This window comes from Cariama cristata, unplaced genomic scaffold, assembly GCF_000690535.1.
Source record: "Cariama cristata isolate BGI_N322 unplaced genomic scaffold, ASM69053v1 scaffold37673, whole genome shotgun sequence".
Classification (NCBI taxonomy): domain Eukaryota; kingdom Metazoa; phylum Chordata; class Aves; order Cariamiformes; family Cariamidae; genus Cariama; species Cariama cristata.
In genome coordinates this window covers 54276-70262 of record NW_009607429.1, presented here as the reverse complement: position 1 = coordinate 70262, position 15987 = coordinate 54276, and the positions used below count along the sequence as shown (strand labels likewise).

Genomic DNA, 15987 nt, shown 5'->3' with positions numbered 1-15987 from the left:
TTATTCAAGAATACGTACTGTGCTGACACATCTTGCTATAATCTACATTCATCTGCAGATCCTTCCTCTTAAAGAATTACACATGTAAGCGTTATAAGATCGCCTCTGCTGCCTCTATCACACGAGTCCAACTGCCCCTCATCCCCATGCATGACTTCTGAACTGCTGAAGAGTGATTGCATGTAGCATGTAGTGATGAATGACTGATATCACAGATGAGATCAATCCATGCTGTGCCCAAGGCAGCGTACATCTATATGATGCCTTGATAGGCGTTGAGGTTCTCGAGCAGACAGATTTTTTACTAGGCTGATGCATCCAAGGGCATCACAGCTCCAAGTTCGAACATCCTTGTTCACTAGTTTGCAGCCTGTTTCTGGTGACATGCAGTGAGCGGGCAATTTTCCATGCACACAGTGGACCCAGTCACATTATTAATGCTCCAATGAAGGGTCAGCCTCACTGGCGTGAGTACACTACATTGTCATCAATTTGTATTAACTCACTGTTTAGCTGACCTCGTGCAGAACTGCAATGTGCTGCATCACCCCGTCCTTCTCCAGCATCCGAGCCAGGGTATTTTCCTGCTGCTCTTCACTTCAGCTCTGGGGGAAGGAAAGCAGCATGGTAGAAACCGTACACAGGAGCCATACGCGGGTGACAACTGACATTACTTCAGCTGAAGAATCACTCTGCTTTCTCATATTGCAAAAGATATCAGCATAAGAATTAGAATATCCCTTATATGCTGCAAGTTGTGCACTGTGATACTTAAGAAAACTGGAGTCACACTTTCTCTTAGCTCTTACATTTAGATTTTGAAGACTGGAAACAGAAAAGCAGTTTCAGAGAGAGGCGTTGCTGTGAAACACCCTTCTCTTAGCTGTCCAGATAACCAGCACAAACCTTCAGGTCTTCAAGACATGCTGCAAGGGCCAGTTCTTCATCTAGGTGTCTGTCTCCGTGCAAACAAGTTTTTTTCCCTGTTTGTGGCATTGCAGGAGATGCTTTGTTATGTTGCGGAATATATCTAATGGCCTGTTATTAGATTTTTAGTCCCATTTCTAGCCATAGGATCAGTCATCATAAACCCAGCACAAAAGACTACAAAAGGACAGTAAAGCCACAAAGTAATTTGTTTGAATTGAATTTTAAAAATACTAAAAAAAGGTTTTCTGAATTTTATTTGACACTGCCTCTCTTGTAAAGAAAGCAAGAGAAAATACTTGACAGAAGCAAATCACCTTAGCCCTGGATACTCACCTTTTGTTAAAGGCCAACTTCCTTCTTCGATATCTCAAATTTATGAGGACACATATATATGACAGAGGCTACAACAGTATCACAGGTCACAGCTAAAAGCATCTTGCTCACTCTCTGACACAAAGGAAGTCGTTGCAAGTGTTTATAGGGCATATCCAGAATCCTCCAATCTCTTTGGATTTTTCCTTTAGTTTATATGTGTTACAGACAAAGACCTCATTGAGCATGTGATTTATGTATACACGTGCAAATTACAAACACTGCGCTCAAATCAGATGTGGTTACTTACAATGCTTCACTACTACTATTTTCAAGGCTAACTCCCCATAATATCTTGGAATGTACATACCTACAGATGTATATCATTATGAAAAATAACATTTAAAGGTGAATAGAAGTGAATAGAAGTGAATAGAAGAGAGATGAATGATCACAAACATTTGTTTTTACATGATTAGAGATACCCAAATCTAGAAGTAAACATTTGGAACTGATTTTGCCTGTCAAAGTAGTTGATCAGGACTTCCTGAGGATGTATAATACTTAAGAACATATAAATAGACTTATGTCTATATGCTCAGTTTGTGTTCAGCGATCTCATTAATTAGAAAGACAGATTTAGATTCCACTTGCTTTTAAGGTGCTTTGTCTTTTGTACTAAAGATAAGAAGTTTCACAAAGCAAGCTAAAAATAAAACGAGCCCAACACAAACCAAAGCTAAAAATATACCGCATGCAAAACTAGCTTTTGCCATTTTCATGGAAAAGGCCAGGCTTCGCTCTGCTGCAAAGCCGACGGTTACAACAGAGTTTAGGGCTGGATTGGAAACCAGTGCAGTTGCCAACAGAGCAGTAAGAAGAACTATGACATTGGGGGCAGGCTGGGCTTTCTGAAAAGCCGCAGTGCAGAGGGAGCACTGGCAGCTGTGGGTCTTGGAAAACAACGAATTGTCAGCGAAGGCACGGCTGAAAGAGGGTGACAAGAGATCTAAAGGACCAAACAAAGGAGTCAGTCAGTGAAAGAGAGAAAAGGGATTTTAACTAAAAACAACAGAGGATATTCTTACTGTCGCAGTACTTCAGGCTGTTAGTGGCATAAAAGTCATTCGCACTTCAAGAGATTAAATACCGTTAATAAAAAGAGCTCATCGTCAACATATAAAATTAATAGATTTCCAACCACTTTATCTAGCAGGAAAAAAACTCATTTAGTAACTCTTTTGTGCGGATGGACAAATTAAAAGGGCAACTTTCAGCTGGCCTGGATACCACCTGTCTCATGGCACTGCGTCAGAGGAGACGTGGGCTTCCAAGCAGCAACTCCACGGGTCCAAGTAGGGCAGTAAGCAGGGAACAAGCAGGACAGAGTAGATTTAGGAACTTCCATGGAATTCAGGCAATCTGACCGTGGTCCAAAGAGCTTAAGGGTCTTTTCCGAGATCACACAATAGCACATTGGCAAACTGCTGACCCGCTGGCTTCCAGCCAGAAGCACTGTCCTCCGGCCAGCTGCGTAAGTGAACAGAAGAGGGAGTTCTCAACTGAAGGAATTTTTTTGCCTCAAGTTTCCAAGCTAACCTTCATAGCTAAAACAATTGAAAACATTTACAACAAAATGAAAACAATACGTAATTGTATTGTTTTCCAGCTATTCTGGTGCCAAGAAATGGCTTTGGTCAGGAAACCAGTTGTAAATTTGACAAGGAAGAAACAGAGATAAGTAGGACTGCTTACTTGCCAAGAGAGACTCCCTAAATTTAACTGTCTTGAACTTTTTGAAGGAAGAGGAGGCCTTCTGCCCAGTCCAGCCCTACTCTAAATTAAAACCCAGTAAAGTCAAGATGACACCTATGACTTGGTGCATCACCACTTAAATCAAGAGTCCGTGATACAATATAAGAGTCAGATATGGTTGATAATATAGCAATGGTAAGTCCTGGTGTATACGTATACTGAAGGTTTACGTATATTGAATTATATTACTTCCAAAGGTGACAAGAACGCAAATGTCTCTATTTAATGCCAATTAGGCAAGGAGCTTTTGGAAATCCTGGCTAGTATCTAGTAGTGTCCTGAGCAAAGCGTGGATGCCCGTGGCTTAATTCACGTGTACCGGCAAGGTATGGGAGTGAGCTATGAGACCCTTTCAGGGCAGCTCATATCACAGCAATGGTTTCAGCATCTCAGCTACAGAAACAAACAAAAAAACCCCAAACACCAAAACTCCCACTTTCTGCTGCATTTTTCTGGGCAATAAAATAAACAACAGGAAAGAGAATGGGGAAGCTGAGGGTTGATCGAAAGAGCAGTCAGATGAGAGGACTGCAGGATGGGATCTGATATGTACTGAGTCCCTGGGAGAAAGGGGCTTCAGAGAAAGAGAGATGAAAAACTTTGAAGTGGAAATGGTGGAAAGGTGAAGGGCACATTGTCAAGAGATGGGACAGAGGATGGAGCAAGCAAGAACAGGAATTACAGATTATGAAGGAACTATTTGAATGCTGTAAACACCAGGGAGGGAAAAGAACTGTTTAGGGTGGTTCAGTGATATTTCTAGGAGTGATGGGATGCAGATAAGCAAGTGGAAAATGTAAACTATTAAACAGGAAACATTTCCTGACAGTGAAGGCTAATAGACTGTGGAAAAGTCTCCTAAGGGAAGTGGCAGGAGCCACTGAGACAATTAGAACAAGACTAGACAACATACCTTAGGGCATAAGACCACAGACAACTGGCTGGATGCAACAAGTATCTTTCCTTCTTGCTTCAGAAATAAAGCCATAAAGCCCAGGGGGAAAAGAGGACCATTGTAAAAGCAAGGTCCCTATACGTAAGGAGGAATCACTCCTGACTCCAATAAAATCCAAATGCAAATTTTCCTTGTAAGTGACACAGGGTATGAAAATTTGGTTCTTCCTGAGCAGTATCTACACAAAGGATCCTGTTCTCTAATGTTACGTTACCACCAACCCACAAAACCGCCATAATTCACAATAGACATTAATTCATTGTTTGCTCAGGCATTCTGCAATGTTTAATTAGTGCATTGTTTAAGGTGTAACAACTTTAAGGACTTTTTTCTTACGAATTGCTGAATTTATATCCTGTTCTACTTCACTGATACCATCCAACTTTCTAAAACACAACTGTGATAAGTGCTTGGTAGAAAAACACTAATTCTTTGTTAGTTTGTAGACATTAGGAATTTTGCAGAGAGCTTGCAAAACTTAGACGCTAATTATTTCGTGTATGTTGCATTTGACAGAAGAAGGGAAGAATACTCACGAGTGCTGGATGTAAGGCAGCAGTAGCCACCTGAGGGCTGGATGTTTTGTTATTTTAATTTTTTAAACTTTTTCTCCCCATCATCTTGATATGCAGGCTAAAAGATTTTTAGTGTGCTCATGTGTCAATCTACTAAGATGTGATTGAAACCCGCAGGCTTATTTGAGAGAACCTGCCAAACACCTATCAGCTGGTAAAAAGTCAGTGGTTGCTTTGTTTGACAAGGTCTGGACTCAGACTGCGCAATGAAAGGCTCTATAACCCACTTCCATTTCACTCCTCTGGTAGAGAGACACTGCAGCAGGACCACCGACAATATGATTTGGTGATATTTATCTTCCCTCAGTGGTCGTCTTTGGTTTTCATAGCTCTATGGTCCTGATCTAAAAGCTCCACAGCCTTGCACCCAAAGAGCTTGCTGAACTTATTCCTAGTTATGAATCATATTGACCGTAAAATTTGATTTGCATTACAGTCATGCTTTGATGTCTAAGTCATGATCACACTCCCATTGTGCAAGGGACTATACAAACCCAGAACAGCAGACCTTGTTCTAAGAATTTACAGTAAACAGACCGGAATACCTCAACTGACCTTGATTTCTCGCCCGACAGCTTTCCTCTCTGGTTTGACTCACACCCCAAAGAGTCTGTGACTGGTGCTGGTGCAGCAATCGTTAAAGCATATAGTGATCACTGAGCTAGAGCCGTTGCCAAAAATACGTTTGCAGTCAATCCATGCAAACACTAACACATACGAAACATAACCAAGCACTGTGAAGATTGTCTTACCCGGTATTTGCTAGGCATTTATTGATTAAAATATCAGGTAAGGCACTTGGTGCCATTCTGTGCTTGGAACTTCTGGTTCTGCTCCTTCCCAGTGGAGATGAGAAACCGCTCAGCGCTGCGGGAAGGCTGGCCACTGCCTTGTCTACACAGGCCTGAAAAAATGCAACTATCAATTTTAGAAGTGGCAGGTCCTAAAGCTAAGTTTTGTGTATGTTTAGAAGTGTGTCAAAAAATAAAACCTTGTTGAAACCAATGTAGAAATCCCTGCGGTTCTAACAATACAAATGTAGCAATGTTGTTTACTTTTCTTCTCGATATTACTAAACATTTGCTGAACTAGGAAGTGAGTCAACATTATTTATAGTTTTTAGCATAAATTTAATTTTTGTGAGAGATGAACTAAAAGAGTATCATTTTTTCAAGATTATACTAATTGCCACAAGCTCATCCAAGTCTCCCTCTGTGGTTACAGCTGGCCACATTTTATATCAAGGTTCTCTCTACAACTTCTTCTAAATACTTAGTAGATGAATGGTGTTACTGTGATACTGATATGAAGGTAAAGGTGTTAAATGCAGCCATGAGCCTTCCAGCAGATGTGTTATAAAAGATCACAAATTATGGTAATTAGCAATCTAATGACAAGGCTCCTCCATAATAATCCCTCAAATTGATTAGCCGTTTATTAAAATGCCTATAATTTACTAATCATAAGCAAACAGAAACTGCAGTATTAATCATGATTATAAGAGGTTTTGAATTGTTATTGATTTAAGTTAAATAGCCAAAGAGAACTATTCCTGTTAAAGTCCATTTAAATTTTATAACTGTCATAAACAGCCATTGAAGCATGCTGCGATAAACAAAATAATCTTCACTTCCCTGACTGGATCAACACATACTTAAATTAATTCAGCTCTCTTCCTCTGAATTTTGTATTTCTTCTGACAATGAAAAAGTAAGTTTAAGACATTCTATTGAAAAATTTTGCAGCCATCTGTGTAGGATAACAGCTGAGTTGTTGGAATAAAGATTCTTCATGTCTTTCAGGAAATGAGATCCTTCATTTCTTAAAATTCGTTATTGCACCAAGTAATCTTTAAAATAGTTCCTGGAACAGAGTGAGATAAGTTGTCTTGCATAAGTGAATTTACAAGTGTATGAAAGGATGGCACGTACAGAACTGATAAAAGGAAATTTATTTTAACACTACATATATTTAGATGTGAAAAGTTTGCCTCAAGAAATTGCTGAAACCAAGGTTTCAAAACCAAATTATTTAGAATTGCAACCCATTCAGAGTTCTAATATTTCCTGCTAGCACAGATTTTTGGAGGGGGTATTAACAGGTGTAAACTGATTCCTTAAAGACCAGGAGGAGATCTAGAGCGAGGACAGAGCTGCCTACTGCAGGATTTTTATGCTCTCTTCTGAATTATTTGATACTAGAACCCAGCGAGACTTGCTGGATGGTGTGCTCCATACTGCTAAGCATACAGCTGAAGCAGCCACCTCTTCCTAGCCATTGGTGTTTATATATTTAAGAAATGAAACATCTTACCTTAAAAAAATTGGGCGGACAAAACCAAGTTGTCATCAAAACCGCGTGCCCAGTCATCACTCTGAGGTTCACAAGTTGCAAATCCATTTCACTGCTGCTTTTGGGGGGGACAGTTTGTACAGCTTTTCATTCATCTCATTTTGAATATCTGACGGTTTTATTTTTTTTTCAGTTGGAAGCCACTGGTGCTATGAGTCACAGAAGTATGAACAGTCACACTGTGAAGGTACTGCTAAAAAAATTATTTTTCCAATCACATTAGGGTTTGGACTTTTCTGTTTTGCAAAGGGCCTTTTGATAGAAATAATGCAAAAATTCACACAGCTCAGCATTTAATGCTGCATGATCATGTTATATGTAAATGTAAGTGCTGAACAGGATACCTAAAGAAGGGTATTTTGAAGATACCCGTGTTTGTGCCAACTGTTCATTTTGTTTCAATCAAGGATAATGCTACAACTATAAAAATAACTCAAATTTTGCTCCAGAACTAATCACCCCAGCAAGGTGGGTATACACAGCTATTTAAATTCTTAAGGACAGCTATGAAAAATCCTACTGCTCTGCCTACAGCTGCACCTTTTGCTTTACCAGCAGTCCCCACCTAGGCTGCCGGCTCCCTTGCTGCGTCCTGCCCAGCCCTCCCTGGAGCCAACTGTGCTGGGAACAGCATTTCACTCCCACCACCATCACCACCCCCACCCCCCTTTTTCTGTTTTTTGTTATAGTTTCCAAGTTTCTATAGTTTCTATAGCTCAGCCAATCTCTGTGGTAGTTCACTTTCTATTTTACAGCCATTTACATGTGCATATTTTCCTATTCAGCTTAACAGAACATTCTTAATATTTTTAAAACTGCAAGAAATGACATGCTAAGAAAGTTCCTGTATTAAATTCCAACATCCAAAGACCTTTTCTTCAAAGATGTCACCAATTTTCCAAGCAAGAATGCGTTGACTGTTGGGTCGTTTGGCTTTATTAAGGATTTGTAGTCTACAGAAAAAAATTATTTTCTTTGTTCTTAAATAGTTCCTCGAGAATGGTATCTAACAGATGTCACCTGCAAAGGAAACAAACAGTCACCTATCAATATTGTCACCAAAAATGTCATTTATGACAAGAGTCTCAAGCCACTGAATTTTGAAGGATATGATGTGAAGGGGTCTTCAAAATGGAACATAGAAAATAATGGCCATACAGGCAAGTACTGCCAAATATGTTATTATGGGATTTATTTGTGTCTTCACTTGGAACTATCCATTCACTTCTTCCATGTCCTGGGCAAGGTGTTAGATATCACCACTGCTACTTAAAAGCAAGGAAGGTAAAATAAGATAGCACGCCTATATTTCAGAAGTGAAACTTTCAGAACACCTTCTGAACCTGGGCTTTCTGGGAACTTTGTGGGAATTATCTGTTTTTTGGCCCCTGGACACGTTCCTTGAGCGTCTCAGCTGAAGTTGGTTCTGTGCATCTGCAGAAACAGAGCTCGAGACGTCTAGGGAACCTCCGAATCAGACAACCTCTAGGACGGGGAGGTGGGTGGCTGTAAGGGTTTAGGACAGCAGTTTTGGCAGAGGTATATAAATTCTGCTGAATGCTCCTGTATCCTTCATTTCTGGGCTTGCCCTTTCTGACCCTTGCTTCTGCACAAGGAAGAAATCTGCTGAAGAAGAATATAATCTGGGAAAGTCATTCAACCAGTGGCTCACAGTGTGTACGTCTTACTGGTTCTTTAAAGAATGAGCTGAAATCTCAGATTTCAACCTGTTTTCTCCACAAGTGCAAGGAATCTACTGTGAGCTTGTTGATCAGCTACTTACTGATTCAGTAAACAGTGAATCAGTGAACAGCAAATCAGTAAACAGTGAATCAGTGAGCAGTAATTTAGAACTGTCTCACTTCCTCCACTTTTCGTCACGAAGAGCAATACTAACAATGATGCTTCAACAATATTATGCTAAATTACTTCAACTTTAAAAATAAATCTATTGTCCTTTTAAAAAAAATTATCTATAGGTGTTCTTAAAATCTTAGAGGAATTGTTTTAACTGCCAAATCCTGAAAGTGGGAAGTAGCAAGTGGCAAATATCTTCCTAACTTAAAATGGAAAGGTAGGAAGGTAGACAGCTGGGTAGATTTTCACAGCCAGAAATTCTAGTTTAAAACATCAGTATTTTGACAGCCCATAAGAAAAAGAGATGTTTTGACTTTTCACTAGTATATGGGTTAACGATTTTCCCATTTCAGAATGACATTCTAGAATCTCCGTATTACAGTCACTGTGCATAGAAATATCTTTTACACAAAAATTAATATTCGTAAGGATTGGTCAGAACTCTCATCTTTCCCAGCCATGCAAAATTAGTTTTTTAATCTGGGCTTTTAAAATTTATTCTTTCTGAGGGCAACCAATTCCTGTGGTACAATGAGTACAACACTGGAACTGTTATTGTTTAAATTACAGCTGCAATTAGAAGCTCTACGTGAGATTAGACTATCATTACGTTCGATGATGTGCAGATGATAAAGGTCAGTGTCGTAAAGGTCCTACAATCTACATAAAAAAAGCCAACAAAGATATGTTACTCATCCATTTACAAATAAAAAAGCAAAGTGACTGACTCAAGCAAACTTCCAGTCCATTTGGAATTCAGAACAGAAATGAAATCTCTGGGGCTTCAGTCCAGCTCAAAACAATGTTTCCTATGGAAAGAAAAATACTGTGCTTAATGTAGAGGTCTTAATAAGTAAATTTTAAAAATACATCCCAAATGTCTCAAGCACAGGAAGTGATGGTGATTTACGGTTAGAAACATCTCTCCTAAGAAAGTTTTGTTTTGCTGTTAACAACAGATCAAGCATCACTTTAAATAGATAGAATGACTTAGGCACTTAGGCTTAAGTTGCAACAGCACATTAAATTAATCTTTAAACCCTGCCTAAACCAAATGTTACAGTGCAAACAATAGGAGATAAAAACGATGGTTAAAACCCAAATAAACTCTGATCAAGTTTACTTTTAAGAATACTTTGATAGAGGGTATTCTAGACAAAAAATGAAGGAACATAAGCTCTTCTGAAACGTGTAAGTAGCTGTGACACCTGGGGTTGTAATGGCAGTGAGCAAATCCCTACAAATCCCCTCAGTGCAATCAAAGACAGACAGTCTATTACCCTGCTTTCTTCAAAACACAATCAACCAATGGTACTCCAGAGGATAAATCAATGGACACCATGAAAGTCAGTAAAACCCTTACCCTAGAACAATCCAAAGTAGTGCTCTGTTCTTTTCCTTCATTTTACAAAGGGAAACAAATTTATTTTCTTTAATTTATTTGTTATTATCTGTTCAACTGAGGTAATGGGTAGCTCAGCTCTCCAGCAAGGGAGGCTCTACAGAAGTCATTCAAGTTCACAGAGCAAATCCTAGGTAGAAATGGGAACAGAAGCTCCAAGTGCCATGCCATAGAGGGATGTCCAAATGCGGTTACATATTACTGGGACGTGGGCTGCGATAGTTCTCCCTTTCATCTCACATTAATCTCAGCTAGCATTTTGTAAGGGTTCAACTCCTGCAGAGTTGAACTTCTGGAACACTTGGTATGAAAAACCGAGCCAGAACTTTGGTATAAATTTGAATCTCAAGAACATGCATCTCTCTGCTCTCATATACTATTAATGTATGATCTGATTTCTTTTTTAAAAACAACTTATTTGTTTTCCTCAGTTAAAGTAACATTAAGCACATCCCCTAAAATTGGAGGCGGAGGTCTGAGAAGAAAATACAAGGCGATAGAATTTCATTTGCACTGGGGAGTCCAAGGTGTGTCGCACTACCTTCCTGGGTCAGAGCACAGCATAGACGGAGAAAAACAAGCCATGGAGGTAGGTGCGACTGTTTGTGGATTATGGCTTTTACTCAAGAACTCTGGCTTCTTAAGGTACTGTTGCACAAAACCTGTTGGCTAGTTCTCCCATGAAACCCCAACAGTGGAAATAAAGAACCAAGGACACGTTGCTCACTAACCAGAACATGTAGGAAAACACACACCAGTTTTGCACAGCAAAGGCAGAGGACAGACAAGAATTCTGGCATTATATAGCCTTTTGGGAGGAGAAACATTTCAAAGTCTATACAGTCTGACCCACTCTCACATTGCTTATTCAGATTATATAGTCTGGGAGGAGAAACATTTCAAAGTCTATACATTCTGACCCACTCTCACACTGCTTATTCAGATTATATAGCTCTGGGACTGCAACCATGAATGGACCTATGCAACTGAAAAAAATATTTTCAAGGCAAGACCAGTTGCTAGTGCTGATACACACGGACTGGTGGAAGGAAACCACCCCCCTTTCAAAGCATGGTGTAAACATCTGCCTGTTCCTCTGCACAGGCTGAAAACTGAGGGCTGCAGCGTTCCACAGAGCACTTTACCTTCTGGGGAGATGTATGAAATGATACCATTGTTGATGAAAGAAGTTTCAAATTCTAGTCCGTGTTGCACAGCCAACTCTGCGGCTCTGGCCCCACTGCAGCGTAGGTGCAGGGAAGCACCCGACTGCAGAGGAAAATGAGCAAATAGTTGGCCTTGGCTATTTTGTGTTACAGCTTCATGTTGTCCACATAAGAGAAGACGTTTCGGATATAACAGAAGCAAAGAAAAATGCAGATGGTGTGGCTGTGTTAGCATTCTTTATAAAGGTAGGTAGCCAAATTTTTAATTGCCCATCTCAAACCTACCAGCGATTTGGCTGAGTGATCGATTGTGTTAACGTTACAGTAGCCCAAGACCTAAGCCTCCCTATTTCTGCAGGCATTCAGTGCCGGCACTTAGTTCCTTTACCCTTTGCTATATTCTGCTTGCTGTTATATTGTGGCCTTGTGGTTCCTTTCTGTTTTATTCACAATTAATTTAAAGCAGCCAGATGTTGAGAAATGTACGATTTGGAATAAAAATATTTCCATTTCAGGCTGAAGAAGAAAATAAAAACTATGCAACTCTAATAAATGAATTGGAAAATATTCAATACAAAGGTAAGGCACTTGTGTTGGTCAAAAATCAAGAGTTATCTATTTCGAGCACTTACACTGCCAGGTAGTTCATGGTCCAATCCTGTTTTAATTACAGTAGGGATGGTTACTTGAAAGTCAAAGCCAAAAGATAAAGGTTAGATTGTCAAGCACTCAGGGTATCGCAGGTGGGAGAAAATCTAGTTCTCAATATTTGCGGTGAAGAAACCCTCCCAGAACTAGAATGAGTATTCCTGCTTCTGCAGGAAGAAGCAAAAAATGAGAAGAAAACCATGCAGAGCATTGACACAAGAGGTGTGCGTAACTTGTGCCCCGGGGGATCTGGCCGTTGGCAGGCAGGGAGTTCACACGCAGTGCAGCGTGGCTGGGAAGCGTGCGTGGGGACGAGGCTTTAGATAACTGTGAGTGGCAGATGCGTTTAAAGATAAATGTGAACAATATTTGCAGCCACACTTCTTACAAGCAGTATTTCCACATGGTTTGTCTAGGGCAAACAGTACAGATGGAGCCTTTGCCATTGAGTTCTCTTCTCCCACCTGAGGAAGACCTCAGAAGGTACTATCGGTATGAGGGCTCCCTCACCACCCCTGACTGCCACGAGGGTGTCATCTGGACGGTATTTGAGAAGCCAATTGAACTCAGTATTTCTCAGGTAAGTCGCAGAGGGATAGCCAGGAAGGTCTGCTTACAGTTATTTGCCCCTTTGGCTGCCCACTCACCCACACAATTTAACACAGACTTGTTAGCGGCTCCACCGCTTTGTTCCGATGGCACACAGACACTTGCTTGACATTAGCCTAGACACAGGCCCTAGTGCCAGCTTTTTGACCCTATTAAATCATCTCTCAAAAAATGGCAGGGAACGGGAAATGGTGATGTGAAAAGAAAGCCAAAAAACCCCACAGGTAAACGCCTAGCTCAGCACTTCCTCAGCAGCCCTTCCACTGCTGTCAGCGGCTCCCTCCCAGACTTCACTGCTTTTCTCCTGTCGTCATAAGTGCCAGCATACCAGAACAGAACACTTCAACATCCAAACTTTGAGTCTATCAGCATCAGCTTTAAGCAACCCATTTTTGTCCTATAGAGAGGAACAGGAGACTGAATCATGACTGCCTTGAAAATACAGATTGTTCAGCTGACAGAGTACATGATTAAAAATTTCAGATGTTCTGGGGTGGGCTCTCAGCAATACCACTAGCCAGCACAGCCTGGCTGAGAGCCAGCACCGGTATTTTTGCTCCTTACCTGCGGTGTACTCATCATCACTTCAGTCCCAGGGCCGTGTTCAGCCACACTCAAGGCAGCCTCGCACAGCACACAAGGGAGAGCATCTGCTTGCTCTGGGCCAGCATCATGCTGCGAGCAGTCAGAAAACTGAAGCAAGGAAAGAAATCTTAGTCCTCTTACTTTGTGTCACTGTGATGTGATGGACTAGGACAGGGCTGTGTGCCTCAAGAGGACTGGTGTAACCAGGTCCTTGAGCCGGACAAAGTGTTTGGCTCACACAGAAAGGACGTCCCCATGATTTCTAAAGCTAAAAGAAGTCATCTGTTGGTGACCTCTGGCAGTGGCCTCCATCACATTGTTTCCTGCAAGGTTTAATGGAGCCATACAGTTCAAAACCAGAGTAAGGCACTGCAGATTTACAATATCACGATTTCCAGTGTTCCATAGAAAAAGGATTTAACAATCTATTTTTTCTTTGATGTCTGCAGATTTCTCAGTTTTCAACAGTCCGCTTTGGTATGAAGAACTCAACTTACATGGTTGAAAATTTCCGGCCCATTCAATTTCTGAACGAACGAAAGGTGTACTGGTCCAGCGCCAGCATCCTCCTGCCTACTGCTAAGTTTTTAATGTTGGTCCTGATGCTTACGTACATCCTGAGTTCTCTTTTGCAATGAACACTTCTCACCTCATTCAAGGTTCTGGGCTTTTTGTAATTTTTTGTTGTTGTTGTTGCTGTTGTTGGTTCTTTGTATCAAGTAGTCTTTCTAACTACCAACTCAATCGTATCTCAATACAGAATTTAACCTTGTCCTCCGCCAGACACTAACCAAGGAGTTCTGTTGCTGCTCTTATATAAAATGAAACCCATTTTACTAAATCACAAGAATTCAAAGGAACTGTAAGATAAAGCTATGAAGAGTCAAATTTAAAAAAACAAAACAAAACAAAATAAACACTTACAGAAAACAGTAGGATGGATTATCTGCAAGCCTGTAGTTTTAACACAACACTGGAAGGACACTTTACAAGCTATACAGAGGACCTAGAAGAGGAATCTGTTCTTAAGTGCCTATGGAGGGTTTTGTTTGGAGTATGTTTACATTCAACCCTGCAAATCAGGAGGACAGGAACGCCTGGAGTAACGCTTATCATCCCTACGTTGTCCTACGTGAAGGTACAATACAGAGCAAAGTACAAATGCCCACACGCGACTGAGCAACATCTGGGTCATTCTGTCTAGTGAAGGATGCGTGACAAATTTCCTCTGTACTAATGAACCCTTCTTCCTTCAGAATAGGTAAAGTTAATTTTTAGATAAGGTTACTGGATTCCTTTCATCTGCTCTACTGATCCTGGCTTTCAGGTTTCTCTATTAAGCCTATTTATTCAGCCTAGAATAGCATCCTTCTCCGGGATGCCCATGGCCAATATGATGTGCTAGAAAGAAAAGGGGAAGCTCAACCACATGTACCAGTTGCACATCTGCGGAAATTCCCTCTTTGGAGGGCTGCATTTGAAGCATGAGACTTTGATGATCCTTTACAGTTTTCATTTGCCTAATAAAATGGGACAGCTCAAGGAATGACTCTTTCTAGTATCACATTTTAGAAGTTTTTAAATGTCAGTTTGAACATTTCAGTGTAATAATTTCCTTTTTTTTAATCATACCTGCAATGTTCACGTATGGTTAAGATTCATAGTTTTTCTGAGAAAATTGTACTTTGAACTGATTTCTTCAGATCTTACTCAATTACTTACAGAAAAGCTCAATATATTGGGAAATGGGATTTCTTTACATTATTCCAGTTCTTTCTCTGAAGACAGACATAACAGTTTTCTTTGGCTAATGCCATGTAACATGTTACAGCTTCTTTTAGAATTTTAGATTTTGGCCACACCAAGATAGGATTTCGTATTAGCAGACTTGTATTTTTTTCTTTAGAGCAGTGTTTGCAGAGATGACTTTATGCTACAGCTATGTGGCCATTTTCAGGAAAATCATGGCAGTGAGACTAACCACAGCTCACCAAAGGAGAAAAAGCAGAGGGTAAAATTATTTCTATATTTAACAATCAATAGTACAAGCTTAAAAAAAAAAACACATGGAAAAGCAAATTCACCTTTTTAAGTTTAGAGGAATGATTAACAGTTTAACTGTATTTTTTATCTAACTGAAAAACTTTTGAGAAGCAAACATAAATGAAAGATTAAAGTTGAACAGAGACCTGTATTTTCATTGCCTTGAGTTTTTATTTCTTTCGTCCTTGCTGAAGGGGAATCTACACAACACTCATTCAGAAAAGGAATGTGATTTTTTTCCCCTGTTTTTTTCACAACATTTAGGGTTTGGTTTGCGTTTGGGAGGCGGGGGGAGGTACTTGCAGTACATTGGGATGTTTCTGATGACAGCAGGCTTCTGGAGATTTTACTTCACGTGGGTCACCTGGGTATCATCTGCACATAGCAAAATTGCTTTGAGTATGGCACCTTGCGCAGCAGAGCTGGTGCGCACACACAGCCCATCAGGTAGACAGGCAGATTTCTTACAGTGAAGGAAAGAGTACTATGGATTCACCCAGTGTAACTTCACCTCTGTTCAAACACTTGGCTAGTTAGTTAACCAGGATAAACTGTTGCGTACTTACCCATCTGTTGAACATCTCTGTCTTAGCTATTTCTATTACATTCCTCAACATCCCACAAGTAGAGAATATATCAAGAGTTTAGGAGGAAAGATGCTTTGTTTTCATGCTGTTGTACAAGATGTAATAAATGGAAGTATTCTGAAAGGCTCACGTTTTATTGGTCTTTCAAGAT

At 40.3% G+C, this 15987-nt stretch overlaps 1 protein-coding gene across 1 annotated transcript; it reads left to right on the top strand.

Moving 5' to 3' along the window:
* The first annotated feature begins 2491 nt into the window (after positions 1 to 2491).
* On the top strand, positions 2492 to 13844 carry CA4 (carbonic anhydrase IV). The gene is made up of 9 exons (XM_009696700.1): positions 2492 to 2597; positions 2912 to 2983; positions 7073 to 7126; positions 7929 to 8099; positions 10630 to 10787; positions 11518 to 11610; positions 11880 to 11943; positions 12429 to 12592; positions 13656 to 13844. Exons 1-9 carry the CDS (start codon positions 2492 to 2494, stop codon positions 13842 to 13844), a joined length of 1071 nt encoding a protein of 356 aa, XP_009695002.1.
* The last annotated feature ends 2143 nt before the right edge of the window (positions 13845 to 15987 follow it).